Source organism: Sceloporus occidentalis, unplaced genomic scaffold (assembly GCF_023333645.1).
Source record: "Sceloporus occidentalis isolate IW3139 unplaced genomic scaffold, rSceOcc1.0.p SCAF_4, whole genome shotgun sequence".
NCBI classification, from domain to species: domain Eukaryota; kingdom Metazoa; phylum Chordata; class Lepidosauria; order Squamata; family Phrynosomatidae; genus Sceloporus; species Sceloporus occidentalis.
Window position 1 is genome coordinate 159,215,329 of NW_028316984.1, and position 18,288 is coordinate 159,233,616.

The following is an 18,288-nucleotide window of genomic DNA, read 5'->3' on the forward strand; positions in this document are numbered from 1 at the left end:
GCTTTGGTGCAGCTTCCGGACTCTTAGGACGCATGCATCATTTAAACAGCATACCTCCACAGTGACCCGAAGCAGCTTTATTTTGGCCTGTTTGTATGGGGCCTATATAAAGATGTTTAACAATGGTCCAAAACATACTGCAGAAATAATCCAGTTCGATCATTTTAACAGCCCTGGCTCAGTGCTAGGGAATCCTGGGAGTGGTAGTTTATTGTGGCAGCAGAGCTCCTCTGGCAGAGAAGGCTAAATGTCTCACAAAACTACAGTTCCCAGAATTCTCTAGTATTGAACCAGGTCAATTAAAGCAGTCTCGAACTGGATTATTTCTGCAGTGTGTTTTGGACCATCAAGATCCTCTCACCAGTGCACCACTAGAAAAGTAGACAGCCTAGCAGTGAAGGATTCTAAATGAGAAGAAGACACAACTGAAATGCTGCCAGGTCCCCCAGGTCCCTGCACCCCCTTGTCCATTATATCAGAGGGTCCTCTAGTTTTCCAGAGAAAACTTTTAAAGGGCATAAAAGAAGAGAAAACCCATACAAGTTACTGTATCTCCCTTGTTTCCACCAACAGAAAACATAAGCATATGATCTAAGCACATCTGTGTACAGTGGCAATAGGACCGCAACTAATGATACTTACCATATCTGGAATGCTTTCACTGTAACAGATTCATAAAGTTGTTTTTTAATAGGCTTCACTTTGTACCTGAACAAAGAGGGATCAATTATGGCTTTTTCCTTCCTGAAAAATAAACATCAATAATTGTTTTCTTTCAAAAAAGTAAACAAAAGTCCATCTGATTTGTGTATCTGAACTAAATATTTGAAGAAACAAGTTGGTCATAATCTCTCTTGTTTAAACCCAATTGCTGCCTTAAATACAAGCAGAAAAATATTTAGTTATATATATTTCCACACAAATGCAGCACACCCAGAGATATGTGCTGACAAGTTCCAGGATATACAAATAAAAGCACATAATCTCAGTTATCTATCAGATTTTGGAATGTTGCAATTCTTTTTTCCTCCCATAGGAAAATGAGTATAGAGATTGTTATGAAGAAGTTTTTAAATAAGCATTGTGCAGCCATTGTAACTGAGTATTCTTGCCTTTCAGAACTGTGTCTATATTTTCAAAATATAAAACTAGATTTTACCCATTTTGTGCAGAATTGGCATCTGAGTCTGAATCATCACTATCACTAATGACTATGGTGACTCCATCTGCATTGTTGACATGGCCATTAGTCATTCCATTGTGATGTAATGGTGCTTTAACTTCCAAAATCTTACATTGCAATCTGCAATAAAGAAAATGTAACAACATTCAATATTTTTATATAGCAGAAAGGTTTAATTAAACAGAACTATACATAATAGCTAGTAATCTATTATCATTTTATCCTAACCAAACAACAACAAATGAAAGAATGGGAAGGGTATTTCAAACACGCATGGTATGCTCACTCATTTCTAGATATTCCATTAACTTACAGTCAGCTTTAATTATTATTTATTTCTTGCCTTCCTCCCAGTACAGGGACTCAAGGTGGCTAACAAAATTTTAAAACAGTCCAAGTTAAAACAAAGAACTAAAAACACAAAGTTTAAACAATTAAACAAAAAGTTAAAAAGATTACATGTTCACATTTAAAATTTAAAATCTCTTTATAAAATTCTTACAGCACTCATGTCAGTGTGAGAAACAATAACAAACAACAACAAATTAACTATCCTATTTTTGTATTATACATATGTGTAGTTCTACAGTATTTAATGGATGAGTTCCCAGAACTCAGACAGGAAGGAAAATAGTAATGCTGTTCTGCAAAAGAGTTCTGCACTAATATAAAGAGTTTAGAAATCACAAACAGTTATTCTTCAAAAAACTGATTTTAAAAACCTGGCCAACGTATGCACGAGTCAGTACAGTAATTCTTCCCAGCCAGGCTGCTGGGTGGGAGGCAGGGTAAGCGCTTGCCCTTCAAGCCTCACTCCCCGCCTGGCTGTTCCTCCGGAAACAGCTGGGTTGGGGAAGAGGATAGAGGGCAAGCCCTCCCCCTCCCCAAGCAGTGTCCCCAGCTTGGCTGTCCCACAGGAGACAGCCAGGGTGGGGAGGAAGAGTGAAGGCAAGCACTCACCCCGTAGTCTCATCCCCAGCCTTGCTGCCTCCCAAGTGGACAGCTGGGCTGCAGAGGGGGATGAAAGGTGCTGAGACCCGATGTTTTACCCTCGGCTTATCCACAGGTCATATCAAAATCCCCAATTTTGGCCCTAAAACCTGCCCTTGACATATACATGAGGACAACTTATAATCAAATATATACAGTAATGTAGATGCTTCTCGAGCAACATTCCAGCAACAGTGATACTTTTCTGTGAAAAGACGAAACTGGTGCATGCAGAAAGTTGCTTCTGGATCCAAACCATTGCAAGAGTTGGAGCAAATTCCACATAAGACAGTGGAACACTCTCCCTTGGAGTGTAGTGCAGTCTCCTTCCCTGGAGGTCTTCAAACAGAGGCTGGATGGCCATCTGTCAGGGATGCTTTGATTTGGATTTCCTGCATGGCAGGGGGTTGGACTGGATGGCCCTTGCGGTCTCTTCCAACTCTATGATTCTATGATTCAGTGCACTGCCAGTCTATATGTAATAATACTGCATATATCAGCTTCTCACTGTGTTCTTTGTTTATTGTTTTTAATTCACAAAGTTTCTTATTTATCCAACTATAAGTAAATAGCTTAATGTAAATGTCTACTTTGTTATTTAGAAAATAGCTATTTACAAGTATTTTCATTGGAATGAAGGGAAAATAAAGCACTTTATGTTACTTAACTATTTACACTAGCAAAAGATCATCCCTTATTACAGTTGATGACCCAGATAAACAAGGATAACATGAATGCTGCATCTCTAATCCAGTCTTAATAATGGTCCATTTATTTCCTGATACATTTTAAGGCTCATGGGTGGAGAGGCTGCACACACATATGAATGTCATGCACATACACATTCTATATTGTTGTGAACAATTTTAATGATATTTTAGAACAAAAAAATAGTGCAGTAATTGTTAATCATTAAAATTACACTCACAAATTCATTGCAGTTGTTAAAAAATGTAAGACAAGTCTTTACAAATGTATAACAGACAAAACTTTCTTAAAGATTTAGTTTCAGGCCTGCTAGCTGCATTCACTGAATGTAACTAGGACAGAATATGACCATCATTAGTTTTGTTTAAGATCATCTTTCTACTGCTTACCACCACTACCATTACTCTAGGCACTAGCTGTATTCCTTTAAACCAGGGTTGGGCAGCTCCCAGCACTCATCACCACTGACTACCCTAGATACTGGTGGCAACCACAACCCAACAACATCTGAAGAGCCATAACTATATAACCCTAATTCAAATGATCTAGTCAAGTAAGACTAATTATGCAAACAGTAATAAAACATTAGTTAATGGACAAAATTGTGTAGCTAAGATCTGAAGCTTACAGGAATGGAGAGTTCAGAGGAAGACAGCAAAAGCATGACAACAATTTGTTTGAGATACAGTTAGCCCTTCTTATACATGGATTTTTGTCTCTAAGGACTGGAGTGCAGCTTTGGTGCAGCTTCTGGCATACCTCCACAGTGACCCAAAGCAGCTTTATTATGGCCTATCTGTATGGGCCCAAAGAATAGCAAGGAGGTTGCCAATCTAACCTCTCCCAGAAGGGAGGGTTGTTGTTGTTTTTTAAGTGTAAGACTTTGGCCTTAGCAATATCTAGAGGAACACGGTATCACTGCACTATGATCTAAAGAATCCTTGCTTATCATGTCTCAATAGTTAGTGTTTACTATAAAAAAAATCAGTACTGTGTTAAACTCAGAAAATACAAGAACCTTAGCAAATTAAGTTTATCCAAATGAATGGAGCTCTTAATGTTTTGGTTACTACTTTTAGTTACTATCAAAGTTCACAGGTCTAGTTTCACATGGTGAACTTTAAACACTGGAGTTGAAATTGGTGTTAGCATACCCGTTATCATAATCTTAAAGGCTGTATCATCTTAACAAATTGTACGGCCAGGTACACTTGGGCCAGAATACTCCAGTTCTGGGCACCACAATTCAAAAAGGACATTGAGAAACTGTAGCGTGTCCAAAGGAGGGCGACTAAAATGGTGACGGGTCTGGAAACCACGTCCTATAAGGAATGGCTTAGGGAGCTGGGGATGTTCAGCCTGGAGAAGAGAAGGTTAAGAGATGATATGATAGCCCTATTTAAATATTTGAAGGGATGTCATATTGAGGAGGGAACAAGCTTGTTTTCTGCTGCCCCAGAGAACAGGACCCGGAACAATGGATGCAAGCTACAGGAAAAGAGATTCCACCTCAACATTAGGAGGAACTTCCTGACAGTAAGGGCTGTTCAACAGTGGAACAAACTCCCTCGGAGTGTAGTGGCATCTCCTTCCCTGGAGGTCTTTAAATAGAGGCTGGATGGCCATCTATCGGGGATGCTTTGATTTAGATGCAGGGGGTTGGACTGAATGGCTCTTGTGGTCTCTTCCAACTCTAGGATTCTATGATTCTAGGAGCAGCCCCAACATCCCACCACTGCCCACCAGATTTCCAAATGATTAGTTAGGACTAATGTTTATACAGTAATGAATCATGAAAAAGAAGGGAATCCACACACAGGAAAGGTAGGTGAAGCTTGTTATATACTCTAAATTATTTAGCCTCAGTTAGAAAATCAGGAAGATAACACCTGCATTACGGCCACTGTTTTTAAAATGACAAGAACAAATGTGTGTCTTTTTAATTACTAAACCAATGAAAAATCCAGATGAGAAAACAGGACTTCAGATAAAAAAAAATCTGACTCAAGTTGCCAATTTAAGATAACAGCCAAGTGATCCCAGCAAAGTGACTATCAAAACCACCCAAAATTGTTTACAAGCTATCCTAGACTCAGTTTTCTTTTTCAAAGAATCAGAAATACAAGTAACAAAATTATCACATATCAAAGAATCTTACCTTTCACCATTATTCCGAAGTACTTCAACAATTTCACCAACAAAATAACGGTCCTTGACATAAGCAAAGATGTCATCACAAACTTCATGAAGTCGTGAGTGCTGAGTAAGGGTAACTAAGTAGAGGACTGGAACAATAAGTGGCTCTGGAAAGTTTTGGAGATTTTGTCTGGCTTTCTTTTCTGATTCTAGTGCTTCTTGATAGGTGAGTCCTGGTTTACCTGTGACAGCACAGCTCCACACAAGGCTATTACACAGAATGGTTCGTTCAAAAAAGTCACTGTAATAAAGAAACAAAAATGAACTTCTATATTGTCAGCCATTGTTTTACTAGGAGAGACAGCAACCCAAAACTATGTGTTTAAATTCCTGTTGATTTTGGTGCTATAGTGTTTCACAATGTCACTTGCATCTAAATGTAACCTTTAATATACTTATAATCTGCCATTCATCTAAGAAGCTCAAGATAGCATACAGCATTCTCTCCCATCTCAAATTTATGCTTACAACAATGTTATAAAACATACTTGATGCGTAATAAGAAAAAAGAGATTATGAATGTATTTGTAAATTCTTTATATTGTTGTTTATAGGAAACTGCATTATAACAGGTCAGTTATTTGTTCTGTGGTTACAGAACATTAGGAGGAATCTTCTTATAAAACAATCAACTAGGACTGGCAGTGGCTCTTCATAGTCACATCCATAGGCACTAGTTGGTACCTGAACCTAGACCTTTGTAGTTACAAAGTATATGTTTTGCCACAGAGCTATGGTCCCCACCCAGTTGTCTGTTGTTACCAATCACAGTATACAAACATAGCCCATCACGCAACCATATTACACATGATTTCTGATTAATTTGACATATATCTTGCCTTTCTCCCAGAACATATGTCAGATATCTCTCTTCATAATGACAGAACAATGAAGGGTTAACTTCTTTTTTAGTGGCTGGTTACAGTCCCACTTAAGAATTTAGCTTTCTTGGTGGCAAATTCAAATTAGTAATATTGAAATCACATGTCCTGAACAATGTTTCTACATCAGCTTCCCACATGTTTTTTTTTAACTTATTGTAAGAGAAAAGGACAGAGAAGATTTAGGATGTAAACTACCATTTTTTAAAATGTGTATGTCACTCAATGTTTGTTTTCAGAGATGCAAAAATATTGTCTTACTGCCTAGTCTTATCTTCAGCTTTGGGCAGTTCTCCTCCCTCTCCTCCCAAGTTTTAGTTTATATAGAAATAAGTTCAATGTCCTGAAATTGTCAAAACAGGAAAGCTGGAAAGATTTTACTTTTTAGCTATTTTAGAGATTTTAAATCTTATTTTCAGTGGTTTAGACACCATTTTTGTTTGCTTTGCTTTCCAACTTCTCTGAATCAGGAATCACGGAATATGACATAGCACCAGTAAGACTATTAGCTTCATAATGCCACTAAGCTGAATATAACCAAGTCTGTTCCCTTTAAATTAGATAACACCAAATTATCTAGGGTAATGTAGACTTTCTTTCAGATGAAGGAACTGGCAAAATCTCATTTGAGTACTCCTTGCCTACAAAACCCTATGAAATTCATGGGGCTGCCAGAAATCGACAGGCAACTTTAACTTACATAGAGTACACATAAGAAAATGAAAATCTACAATGGTTTGTTCAAAGTGGGTAAACATACAAAGAAAATTGCAAATACACTTCAATGTAAGTATAAAGTTATAATTGTTTAGCGGAAATCCTAACTTCACATTTCTATTGGTGTACTCAAGGTCCCCTGTTCTGAAAGGGTCTTTGAAATTTTAGTATACAAAGGGATCTTGTATTAGCTTTGAGACTAACTGAAAAAGAAATTCTTAGCATGAGCTTTCTTCTACAAAAGCTCATGCTACCAAATACTCTCTTTTAGTTAGTCTCAAAAGTGATACATGATCCCTTTGCATACTGATTTTCCAGACTAACGCGGGTATGTCTTTGAAATTAAGGCGCTGCACAGACCTGCGCTTTGTGCCGGCCTGCATGCGTACTAGGGTTGCCTTGGGACGTCCTTTCCAGATGCCCCACAACCCTAGTACGTTGTAATGGCAGCGCCCATTCTACATGGGCACCGCCATTTATGATGTCACAGCGGCACCGGAAGGAGCTCCAAAATGGAGCCCCTTCCTTTGTTTGTGTCGCTGGCACAGCCTTTACACGGCTGCGCCAGAGACACAAAGGAGAAAGGGGCCTAGTGGCCCCTTTCTCTTGTTCCCTGCCACTGTTGGGGTGTCTTTGGGGCATGAAGCCCGCTTCAGTATTAATCCTGAGCTTAAAGTCTGAGATGGGTCAACTTTGGGTTGGGGAAAGTACTGCCTGCAAGTTGCATGTGGTCCCTTAAACCTTTTTAAGGCCACAATACTGCCATAATGTAGGCCTAATATAGTACTGAGCTTTCACCTGTGTTCAGTTATAACCAGTATGACTTTTGTGCCATCTGTCTTTTAGTCAAAGCCTTGCCCATTTCATAGCCTTAGTTTTCTTGTAAACGGAGGAGCTGGCTAGGTTCAATAGAACAAGAAAAGGTACTTAGAAGCAAATGAGGCAATAGCAGAACTATGTACTGTAGCAACTGGAAACTCAAGAACATTTAGGAATCTATGCATTTTCATAAGTCTTTGAAGCAGACCATTTTAATTGTTCTGCTACTAGCTTTAGAGATATGGTTACTGTCAATCTATATTTCATCAGGGAATTATCTCATATCAGTGGAGTTACCATATAAACTCCACACTTTCACAGCTCCAGCCTCCCACTCAATTACAAACATTAGGGCATGGAATATATCCTGCAGAGCATGTTGAGCCAATGATAAACTGAAATAGATTTCATGGTTGTCATTACAACCATGAAGTCTCAAAGTTTTATCCCTGCCCCAGCATGGATAATTAACCTCCTCAGAATGACTGTCTTTGGGCTTTCTAACACTATTCCAGCTACCACCTCAGAGAGTTAAACTAAAGATAAAACTTTGTCACATGTACTCATTAAATTAGCTTTGAAATCGACAAACTCATGAGAGGATAAGTGTATCAATGGCTACGAGCCAGCTGCAGAGGTAATACATCTCTTATTGTCAGTTGATAAGGAGTAAAGGAGTCATCTAGCATCTTCATATCCTGCTTAGTAGTCTTTGCAGATACATGGACACTATAGTAAACAGGTTGCTGGAGTAACACCAAGTTTTAGTCTGAACCAATAGATATCACAGGTGTGGGCAACTGAATAAGGCTACAGGGCCATCTACAAGACCTCCTCCTGCAAAACTGAAACGTCCACAAGCACCTCTAGAAGACATAGGAGCATTTTCATATTTTAGGTTTATCAACAACCCTGTCTTGGGCCTAAATTTGCTCTGTGGTGGTCACAATCAAACCATCCCTGACAGATGGCCATCCAGCCTCTGTTCAAAGACCTCTTAGGAGGGAGACTCCACTACACTTCGAGGGAGTGTGTTCCACTGTCGAACAGCCCTTACTGTCAGGAAGTTCCTCCTAATGTTGAGGTGGAATCTCTTTTCCTGGACCTTGCATCCATTGTTCTGGGTCCTCTTCTTTGGGGCAGCAGAAAACAAGTTTGTTCCCTCCTCAATATGACATCCCTTCAAATATTTAAACAGGGCTATCTTATCTACTAGTACTCTCTTCTGTAGAGTTGACTTTGTGAAAGAAACAGAAGACTTCTAACACCAAGAAAAGATAAAAAGGGAGCAAATTAATGCATGTTAGGGCGGGGTTACCCAGGCCTGGCTGTGATAAGCAAAACGACCCTGTCAACACAAGAAAGAGCCAAACTGAATATTACTTTTAAAGAGCAGCACACAGTTATAACTCATTTTTCATTATTTAAAAGTAAGCGCACGCAGAACATCCAGGAAGAACTTATTGGAAACTCCATCGTCCAAATACGTCTCCTCTTCCCAAAGGGCCTTTACAATAACGGCCCCGTGGATCTGGAACAACCTTCCGGAGGAGCTCCGCCTCATGACCTCTTTGGAAACATTTAAAAAGAGATTGAAAACCGTACCCTTTTGCTAAGTGTTCCCCCCGAGGAGTGATGTCTACATTACCAATATGCCTGCTGACAATGATATTCTGTCTTACCCCTGGATGTTGGATGCTGTTGGATTGTTGTATTTTACTGATGTTTGTATAGATGTACCATTTTGTGTTTTTATAGTGTATTGTATTGCATTGTATGTATTGATTTTAGTAGTCTGTAACCCCGCTTCAATCCTTTGGGAGAGGTGGGGAAACACAATTATTATTATTTATTATTATTATTAGCATAAGGAACCAACTCCATACTGCTTATCTAGGATCTTCCTCTTATTGTGCTTTTGTGGGAGCCACACAAGACTATTACCTAAGACCACCAAAGCACCTCTGCAATGGTGGTTACTGCAGGAATTGTTATTTGAATGGTTATATCTAAGGGAACTGGATGGTTTCCCGATGGTTGACCTCTGCAATGGGCAAATGGTTTGGACTGTTGAAATAATAGTTTCTACATGCTCCTCCACCAGGATCTTTTTCTTATGGGAAAAATTATGATCAAAGAAAGAGAACAGAATCATAGAGTTGGAGGTGACCACAAGGACTGACCAGTCCAACACCCTGATATGCAGGAAGACACAATCAGAGCACTCCCAACAGATGGCTATCCAGACTCTGTTTAAAAACCTCCCAAGGAGGAGATTCCACCATAGCATATTCCACTGTCAAGCACTCTTACTGTCAGGACATTCTTTTTAATGTTGAAGTAAAATCTCTCTTCCTGTAGTTTGAATCCATTGCTCCACTGAAGCAGAAGAAAATAAGGTTACTCCATTCTCACTATGACATTCCTTTAAATATTTAAATGCAGCTATCTGGTCACCTCTTAACCTTCTCTTTCTCAGCCTAAACATGTCCAGCTCCCTAATCCACCTCGTAGGGTATGGTTTCCAGACCTTTCACCATTTTGGACACCCTCCTCTGGACACATTCCAGCTTCTCAATATCCGTTTTGAATTGTGGTGCCCAGAACTGGACACAGTATTCCAGGTAAGGTCTGACCAAAGCAGAACAGAGTGGTATGACTACTTCCCTCAATCTAGACACTGACTCTACTGAGGCAGCCTCGGATCAAATTGGCTTTTTTAGATGACGCATCACATTGTTGACTCATGTTCAGCTTGTAGTCTACTGTGACTCCTAGATCCTTTTTGCGTGTACTGTTGTCAAGACATCCTATATCTATGCATTTCAAAAAAATTCTGCTTAAGTGTAGCACCTTGCATTTCTCTCTGCTGAATTTCATTTTATTAGTTCTGGCCTGGCTCTCTAATCTGTTATGGTCATGTTGAATCCTGATCCTGACCTCTGGGATATTAGCCTCCCCTTCCAATTTGGTATCATCTGCAAGAGGTTTTAGACTAACCAGGAAAGCCACGGGATACCCTTGAAAGATTCATTACTTCTTTATATAAAAAAATCATTTTAAGTAACATGATAGTAAACAAATATGAAATAGAAATGCATTGTCAGATGCTTCAAGTATAAAGCAATTGATAGGAAAGCAATAAATTGGCTCCCCCTACTGGACTGCAGACCATTATACATTTAAGAACTTTTAGAGTCAGTCTGGAAGTATTTTTCCTTTTACCTGTCCCTCCAACCATTTCCATATGTGGGTGAAATAATACATTCTTCAGTGTTATTACTTCCACATGAAATGAATGGATACCAAATCATAAAAAGTTATTAACTTATCACAGTGTCTACAATAATTCCTTACATAGCTCAAATAAATAGAACATTTTCTGTAACTGCTATGGATCACAGGATCCTTACAGAATAACAACTCAATTGACCCATCAAACAGATACAAGACATCCAATGCTGGAGACACTTCTACCCCTTCATTAGTGATTGCCTCCATTTCTGCTAACACTCTCCACCAAAACCAAGAACCTGGGGTAACACATACGATTTAAGCACCTCTCCCAGACATCACAACATCAACACTCATCTAACACATCCGAACTGATATAACTCAATTTGCTCAGAGTAAAGTCGCAGTGATTCACAGGTCTGAAACTATGGCCTGTTACAGACTGCCAAAATAAAGTTGCTTCGGGTCTCTTTGGAGGTATGCTGTTTAAATGATGCATGCACCCTAAGAATCCGGAAGCTGCACCAAAGCTGCACTCGTGCTTAGGAATGGAGTGTGGCTTTGGAGTGACCTCCGGACTCTTAGGACCCATGCATCATTTAAATAGCATACCTCCAAAGAGACCTGAAGCAGCTTTATTTTGGCAGTCTGTAACAGGCCTATGTTCCTTCAGTTTAGCCCATATTGAATTCAGTGAAGATCATCTCTTCCACAGCTGATTTAAAATGCTGGTCTCACTTCTGAGATCTAGATCTTTTCCTCTAGCATGCTTGGTTCCTAGGACAGGGAACAGGTTCCCCAAATCATAATATTATGAGTCTGAAGAGCTAATGCTTTCTGATAATCATAAGCTTGCAAAATAATTTCTTCAAAATGATTACCTATTCTATCACCCTACTTTTGAGAGAAAAAAAGGCAGCTTAGAGAATTTGCAGCCAAGTATGAGAGGTGGCCCACCATGACACCACCTTTCTGTGGTGGTGGGACTGCATGTTCCTGTGAGGCAAGAGGCAATGTTAATGGGAACAGTGCTGCTGGTAAGGTCTTCCATGTCAGACAGGCTTTTGCTAAAGAGACAGACTAAACGTGCCAAACAGCTACGGAGAAGCAGAAATAGTGGAGTGGAGAGTGTAGCATTAGTTGAGCATCTCTCAGAGACAACAGCAGTGGAAGCATAGCTAACACTTGTTCTGAACAGAAGGCAGCAGGGTAAATACTTTTTTAATGTCTTTCACCATGAAAAACCTATGATGAGACAATCCATATTGAAACAAGACACAGGCGGGATACAAACCGCCATATAGTACATATAGGATACGTACTAGGGTTAGGAAGGGGCGGTGCTTCCGCACCCCCCTAACCCTAGTACGTATCCTATACGTACAAGATGGCGGCGCCCCTTCTACATGGGCGCCACCATCTTTACGTACTGGACGCATAGCGTCCAGACGTGTCGCGGTGCCTATGACGTCGCGAGTCCGCGCCAGGCGCCTCGCGACGTCATAGAGGCGCCGCAAGAAGAAGCTCCGAAATGGAGCTTCTTTTTTGCTCCGCGCGGGAGCCGCGCGGTTTGACTGCTGCAGCTCCCGCGCGGAGCAAACGGCGGCGGCGGGGAAGCGCCGCAAAGCGGCGGTTTGTATCCCGCCACAGTGCCAGAAGAATACTCCCAGGTGGCACTCAATGAGCTATAACAGAGGACAACTATGAGTAGTGCTGTACCTAATGATGCAACCGGACTCAAACCAAAAGGATGTTGAGCTGTTGACATGCTCAGAGGTGAAAAGAAAGTCCAAAGCTGTGCACCACATAGTATAGAAACATGGAATGTGAGAAGCATGAATCACGGGAAGCTAGTCACAATAAAACAAATGTAAAGTATAAACACTGCAATACTTGGGTGAGTGAGATAAAATGGACAGAAATGGGACTTGTCAGCTGATTACAGTGTTTTACTCAGGAACTAGAAACCTAAGAGGAAACAGAGTGGCATTGAAAGTAAAGTAGCAAAAGCAGTCAAAGGATACAATGCAATGTCTAACTGAATAATATCAATAAGACTTCAGGGAAAATCTATCCAATAATCCAAGTTTATGCTTCAACTACAGAGGCAAAAGAAATTGAAAGATTCTACACTAGTGCCCAAGAGAAAACTGACCACACATCAGAACAGGACTTGCTTTAATCACTCGCAACTAGAATACAAAAGTAGGAAACAGAGAAGAACCAAACATCGTAGGAGAATTTGGGATAGCATCAAGAAATTAAGCAGGAGAGCACCTGATTAAATTTTGCAAGACCAACAGTTTATACATAGTAAACATGTTTTTCAAGCAAGAAAAGAAAGTATGGTATACATAGATATCACCTGATGGCCAATACAGAAATCAAATAGACTACATCACTTGAATGATGGAGAAGGATGGAAAAGCTCCATTCTCTCTACAAAAATAATACCAGAAACAGATTGTGGCACAGACCATGAACTGTTAATATTAAAAGTCAGATTAAAGAACAGTAAACCAACCATTGTGCCAAAATACAACCTGAAAACTATCCCGATAGAATTTAAAGATAATGTTAAAAAAAATGGATTTGCATTATTGAGTCTAACTGGCCAGCAGCTAGGAGAACTCTGGAGTGAAACTGTCAGAGAAGAATGCAAAATGACACTATCTGCAGCCAAAATGAATCAGAAGCCTCAATAGATGGCAGATGAAACTTCTCAAGCAAAGGACAGATGAGAAGCAAAAGTAAAAGGTGACAGAGTCAGAACTCTGAATGCAATGACATGTGTACTGGAACAAATAATAACTATAAAAATCAATGCAGAGAAATAGAAGATGACAAGAATAAAGGAGTAAGAGACCTCTTCCATAAGCTGTGAGAAATCAAATTGAAATCTAAACAAGAATGATGATGCTCTACAACCAGCCGAGGAACACACTACATGACTAAGTAGAGACAAAAAGATGATGGAAACAATACAGGGAAGAATTATATGAAAGAGATGAAAGGATATCAGATTCATTCAAGGAAAATTCATTTGAAGATGAACATTCAATTTCAGAAAGTGAAATGGACACTTGGAAGAAAATCCAAAGCATTTGGGAAGAAAAAAATCCACCAGGAACAGATGGCATACCAACAGAGCTGCTTCCAGTTAAAGAGACAGAATCTACAAAAGCCAATCAATAGGTCTCAGAGGTGATACAAATTCAAGCTGAGTTCACCTGTTCACATAAAAGCAAGGTGAAGATGGAGATGCTCATTATTTCTAATCCCAGCCTATTTCATATATGTGAAAATTTAAAAGGAGAAAAGAGTTTAACAAATAAACTCTTTCCTATAAAACCTAGATGCACAAGTTATCAAAAAATTACATTTCTCAGACATTTCACAGGCAGACAAAATTTCAATAAATGTGGACATGGTACATTATTTTATGTTTATAGTATTTTATGAGCTGAACAATATGTGAACAGAATTTACAGACAATGTAAGAAATGTATTTGTGCTATTAAGTACAAACCAAGAAACTAAGGACATAGTCAAGGAATTATATTCCCCACCATCAGGTATAGATGCAAGAGCTGGAGAGTGAAGAAAGCCAATAGAAAGAAAATTAACTCATCTGAGATATGGTGCTGGAGAAGAGTGCTGAGAATAACGTGGACAGCAAAAATGGGCCCTAGAACAGATGAAGCCTCAAAGCTCCCTAGAAGCCAAAATAACAAAACTGAGGTTATTGTATTTTGGCCACATCATGAAAAGGCATGACTCATTAGAAGAGGCAAAATGCTAAGGAAGGTAGAAGGCAGCAGAAAGAGAAAAAGACCACAAAGCAAATGGTTAGACTCAATCAGGGAGGTCACAGGCCTAAATCTGCATGACCTAAGCAGAGCAGTGGAGGACAGGGGTCATCCACAGGGTCACCATGAGTCTGGACTCACTCAAAGGTAGTTAACAACAACAAAGTATTTTATGCTTTTTTGCATCTGCAAGAGCTTAACTGTTTGTTTTTTTTAAATGCCTGCTTGAAGCTTTGAAACTGGGATTTCAAAAATTTCTATGAATCATAGAATCAGAGTTGGAAGACAGAGCAAGGGCCATCCAGACCAACCCCATTCTGCCATGCAGGAAATCTCAATCAAAGCATCCCTGACATATGGTCATCCAGCCTTTGTTTAAAGACTTCTAATGAAGGAGACTCCGCTACACTACAGAGGGAGTGAGTTCCACTTCTGACAAATACTCAAAATGACATGAAGTAATTCATATCCGATCCTTTATTCCACAATAAACTAATGGTATCTGCCAAGGAGATGTGGTAGTAGCTTGGATCAACTGTATTTTATACAGCTAAATTGTAGTACAGTACCTTTAGGTACAGATAGTGCCTTTACTGCCTTTCTGTGTGTTATTTGTTGTTATGTGCCTTCAAATCTTTCCGGTTAGTTTACTCTAATTAGCTCTACAAGAGGCTACCCTTATAAACAATGTTGAAACTTCAGTTGGTGCCAAACTTAGTATCAAGACACTTGAAGGACTTATACATTCTGGTTATACTACTCATGTTCTGTTCCGAGTACACTGGCTGCCTACTTGTTGTAGGCCCAATTTAAAATACAGCTTTCAGTTTTTTAAAAACCTGAAGTATTTGGGACTATCTTAACTGAAGACCCACCTGTACTTACACCAACCTACATGAGTCCTGAGACTTGTGCCCTTACCTGTAGTCCCTCACCTTTATTTGGGTAGCTCCATTACCCTGGAATTCTCTCCCCACAGATATACCTATAGTCCCTTCTCTACTGTTTGAAAAAATACTAGATTTTTTAAAATCCTAATCACTTTGGGGTAATTTTATAATTAATTTTATAACTGTTGTCATCTTCTAGTATTATTTTACATCATTTGAGCCAGTGTGGTGTAGTGGTCTGAGCATAGGTCTAGGACTCTGGAAAACAGGGTTCAAATTCCTCATTAATCATGGAAAACCACTGGGTGATCTTGGGCATGTCACACCCTGTCAGCCTCAGAGGAAGGCAAAGGCAAACCCCCTCAGAACAAATATTGCCTAGAATATCCTATGGTAAGTCCACCTTAGGGTCCTAATAAGTTGGAAATGACTTGAAGGATATACATACATATATATATTAGGCTGTTACACCTTGATAATTGGTATTGGTTAGTGTAAGTCACCCTATGTGGACAGGCACCCAAAACAAGGTAACATCTCTGAGCTTACTGTTCGCATGAAAAAGCTCTTTGCCCAGGGAAGGCATGCAATTAAAATAATTAGTAACCCAGGAAAGCACAAGTCATTCTCATTACTTCCTTATGCCACAGAACAGGGTGTATCTTCAAATCTATGAGCCAGCACAATAGCCAAGAAGGATAACATTGGCCTTATCCTGGGAGACCTAGTCTACGTTTACACTCAGATGTAAGTTTTGATGGATGACCCTAGAACAGTAACTGTCTCTCAGCCTCATGGAACTATTGTAAATATATAAAGAGAAAAAACAACACAGACACCACCCCAAACTATATGAAAGAAAAGGGGATACAGGTTGATTAATAAATGAAAAGGTGAATTCATAATTCTTTCAAAAGGTAATAGACCTTATTATTAGTGAATTAGGAGCCAGTGTGGCATATTGGTTTGAGCTTTGGATTATGACTCAAGACAAGGGTCCAAATCCTGGCTCAGTTATGGAAACCCATTGAGTGACTTTGGGCAAGTCACACACGCTCAGAAAAGCAGAAAGTGATTTGCCTTAGGGTCACCATAAATCTGAACAAATTTGAAGGCAAACAACAATAATAAATTAGTGAACTGTTATGGTATGGATTTCAGTGATCGCTCACAAAAGGGATAAGAATGGCAGCTTTACTGGTACTTATTGGGCAAGTATCCCAACAATATCAAATGTGTGTTGTTGGCAAATTAAAAGGAATTGTTTTTAATCAGACATGAATACTTTGAGAGCACAGGAGCAGCAAGACTATTTAACACATGCAAGCACATGGGTAAGTAAAAAAAGTGTTCTGGTTTCTTTATTTTATACCCTGCTAATTACTATATTTATATTTTTTAAGTTTCTTTAATCTGAACTCTGAAATACTCTCACTGCTTCATTTCTGAATGGGGAAAGTGTAGATAAGAATTTTAAGATGCTGGAAATAGTCACACACACCACTTCATCCCAAAGTCCTTATTGCACTTCAGTTACATTGTCTTTATAGAAAGGATGAGAATCATGTGACTCTCCCAGAAGGCCACTGGGCAACAACTCCCACAATTCCTCACCACTGGCTATTCTGGCTAGGGCTGCTGGGATTTAAGAAGTCCAACAACATCCCAAGAGCCACATGATTCTTTCCCCGTTCTACATGATAGCAATGGGTTTTCAGTGGAAAGAAAAAGAGCTTGGCATTTGACCTAAGGTGTTATCATTGGTTCCTGCAATTACACTGTTGCAGATACTGAATAACTTCTGGGACCCCATTTATTATTACCATTGTTAGAGAATTAAAAACAGATTAAGAAAAAAAAAGACAAGTACTTTCTCTGAAATGCAAAGAAGTATCACTCAGTATTTTAAAACTTAAGTTTTTACAAGTTGAAGCTGATTTGAGCAATCAAACAAGCCAAAACATGAAAAAAGCAAGGTGTGCTCTAATTTCATGTTGCTAAATATATATATATATTAAATCTTGTGAAGGTATTTATATTAAAGATAAGTGTAGCCCAAGTATTTTTTAAATGTACTAATGTCAGTGAGTTAAACAACTTTTTGAAACAACTAGAACTCTGAAGGGTTTTGGATAAGTTATTTCTCACATATTTGTGATCAAGGTGAGAAACTGTTTCTTGATTATCACAAACAGTTCTCAATCACATTTGTTTTGTCCACAAAACTTGTGATATTCCCTGCTTAATTAATACAGTGGGCCCTTGGTGTCTGCTGGGGTTTGGTTCCAGCCCATGGATACCAAAATCCAAAGACGCTCAAGTCTCAATAAATACAATGGCCTTGATCTAAAATGGCAAAATCAAGGTTTGCTTTTCGGCATTTACATTTTTAAAAAACATTTTCAAGCCTTGGATAGTTGAATCCATGGCTAAAGAATCTGTGGATACAGGATACAGAGATATAGAAAGTACTTAATTTTAGCATCTTTTATTTATTTCATGCCTAAAAATAAGCCTGAATACAGTTTGTAATGTATTACAAATTAAAACTAGCCTGTACACTGCTTTCTGGGAAAGCTGCATTATAAACAAAGAATCTCTAAAATGAAAGCAAATAGTTAAAGTACTTTTTAAAATACAGGTGTTTAATTTAGCTTAAATTAACATTCACCCAGGGGTCACACTGCTGACAGCATTTAGGAAATAAGTTATTAAAAGAGTTTCATTTTAGCACCTTAAGATTTGGCCTTGGCTACTGTCCTAAAAATCAAGTTTTAGAACTTAATTGTAATTTGTCACTTAGCAAATTAAATCCAAAAGCCATGGTATTGTCATTAAACCTCATCAAAGCACTACCTGTG

The 18,288-nt window shown here is 39.0% G+C and overlaps 1 protein-coding gene across 3 annotated transcripts in view; it reads right to left on the minus strand.

Moving 5' to 3' along the window:
- BAZ1A (bromodomain adjacent to zinc finger domain 1A) overlaps nt 1–18,288 on the minus strand; it is a 64,153-nt gene that overhangs the window by 41,326 nt on the left and 4,539 nt on the right. For all 3 annotated transcript variants that reach the window (XM_089522100.1, XM_089522099.1, XM_089522101.1), the window contains exons 3-5: nt 5,040–5,318; nt 1,160–1,303; nt 643–744 (exon numbers count right to left, since the gene is read on the minus strand). In XM_089522100.1, the coding sequence (XP_089378226.1) occupies nt 643–744; nt 1,160–1,303; nt 5,040–5,318 (525 nt within the window). The remainder of the gene's footprint in view (nt 1–642; nt 745–1,159; nt 1,304–5,039; nt 5,319–18,288) is intronic.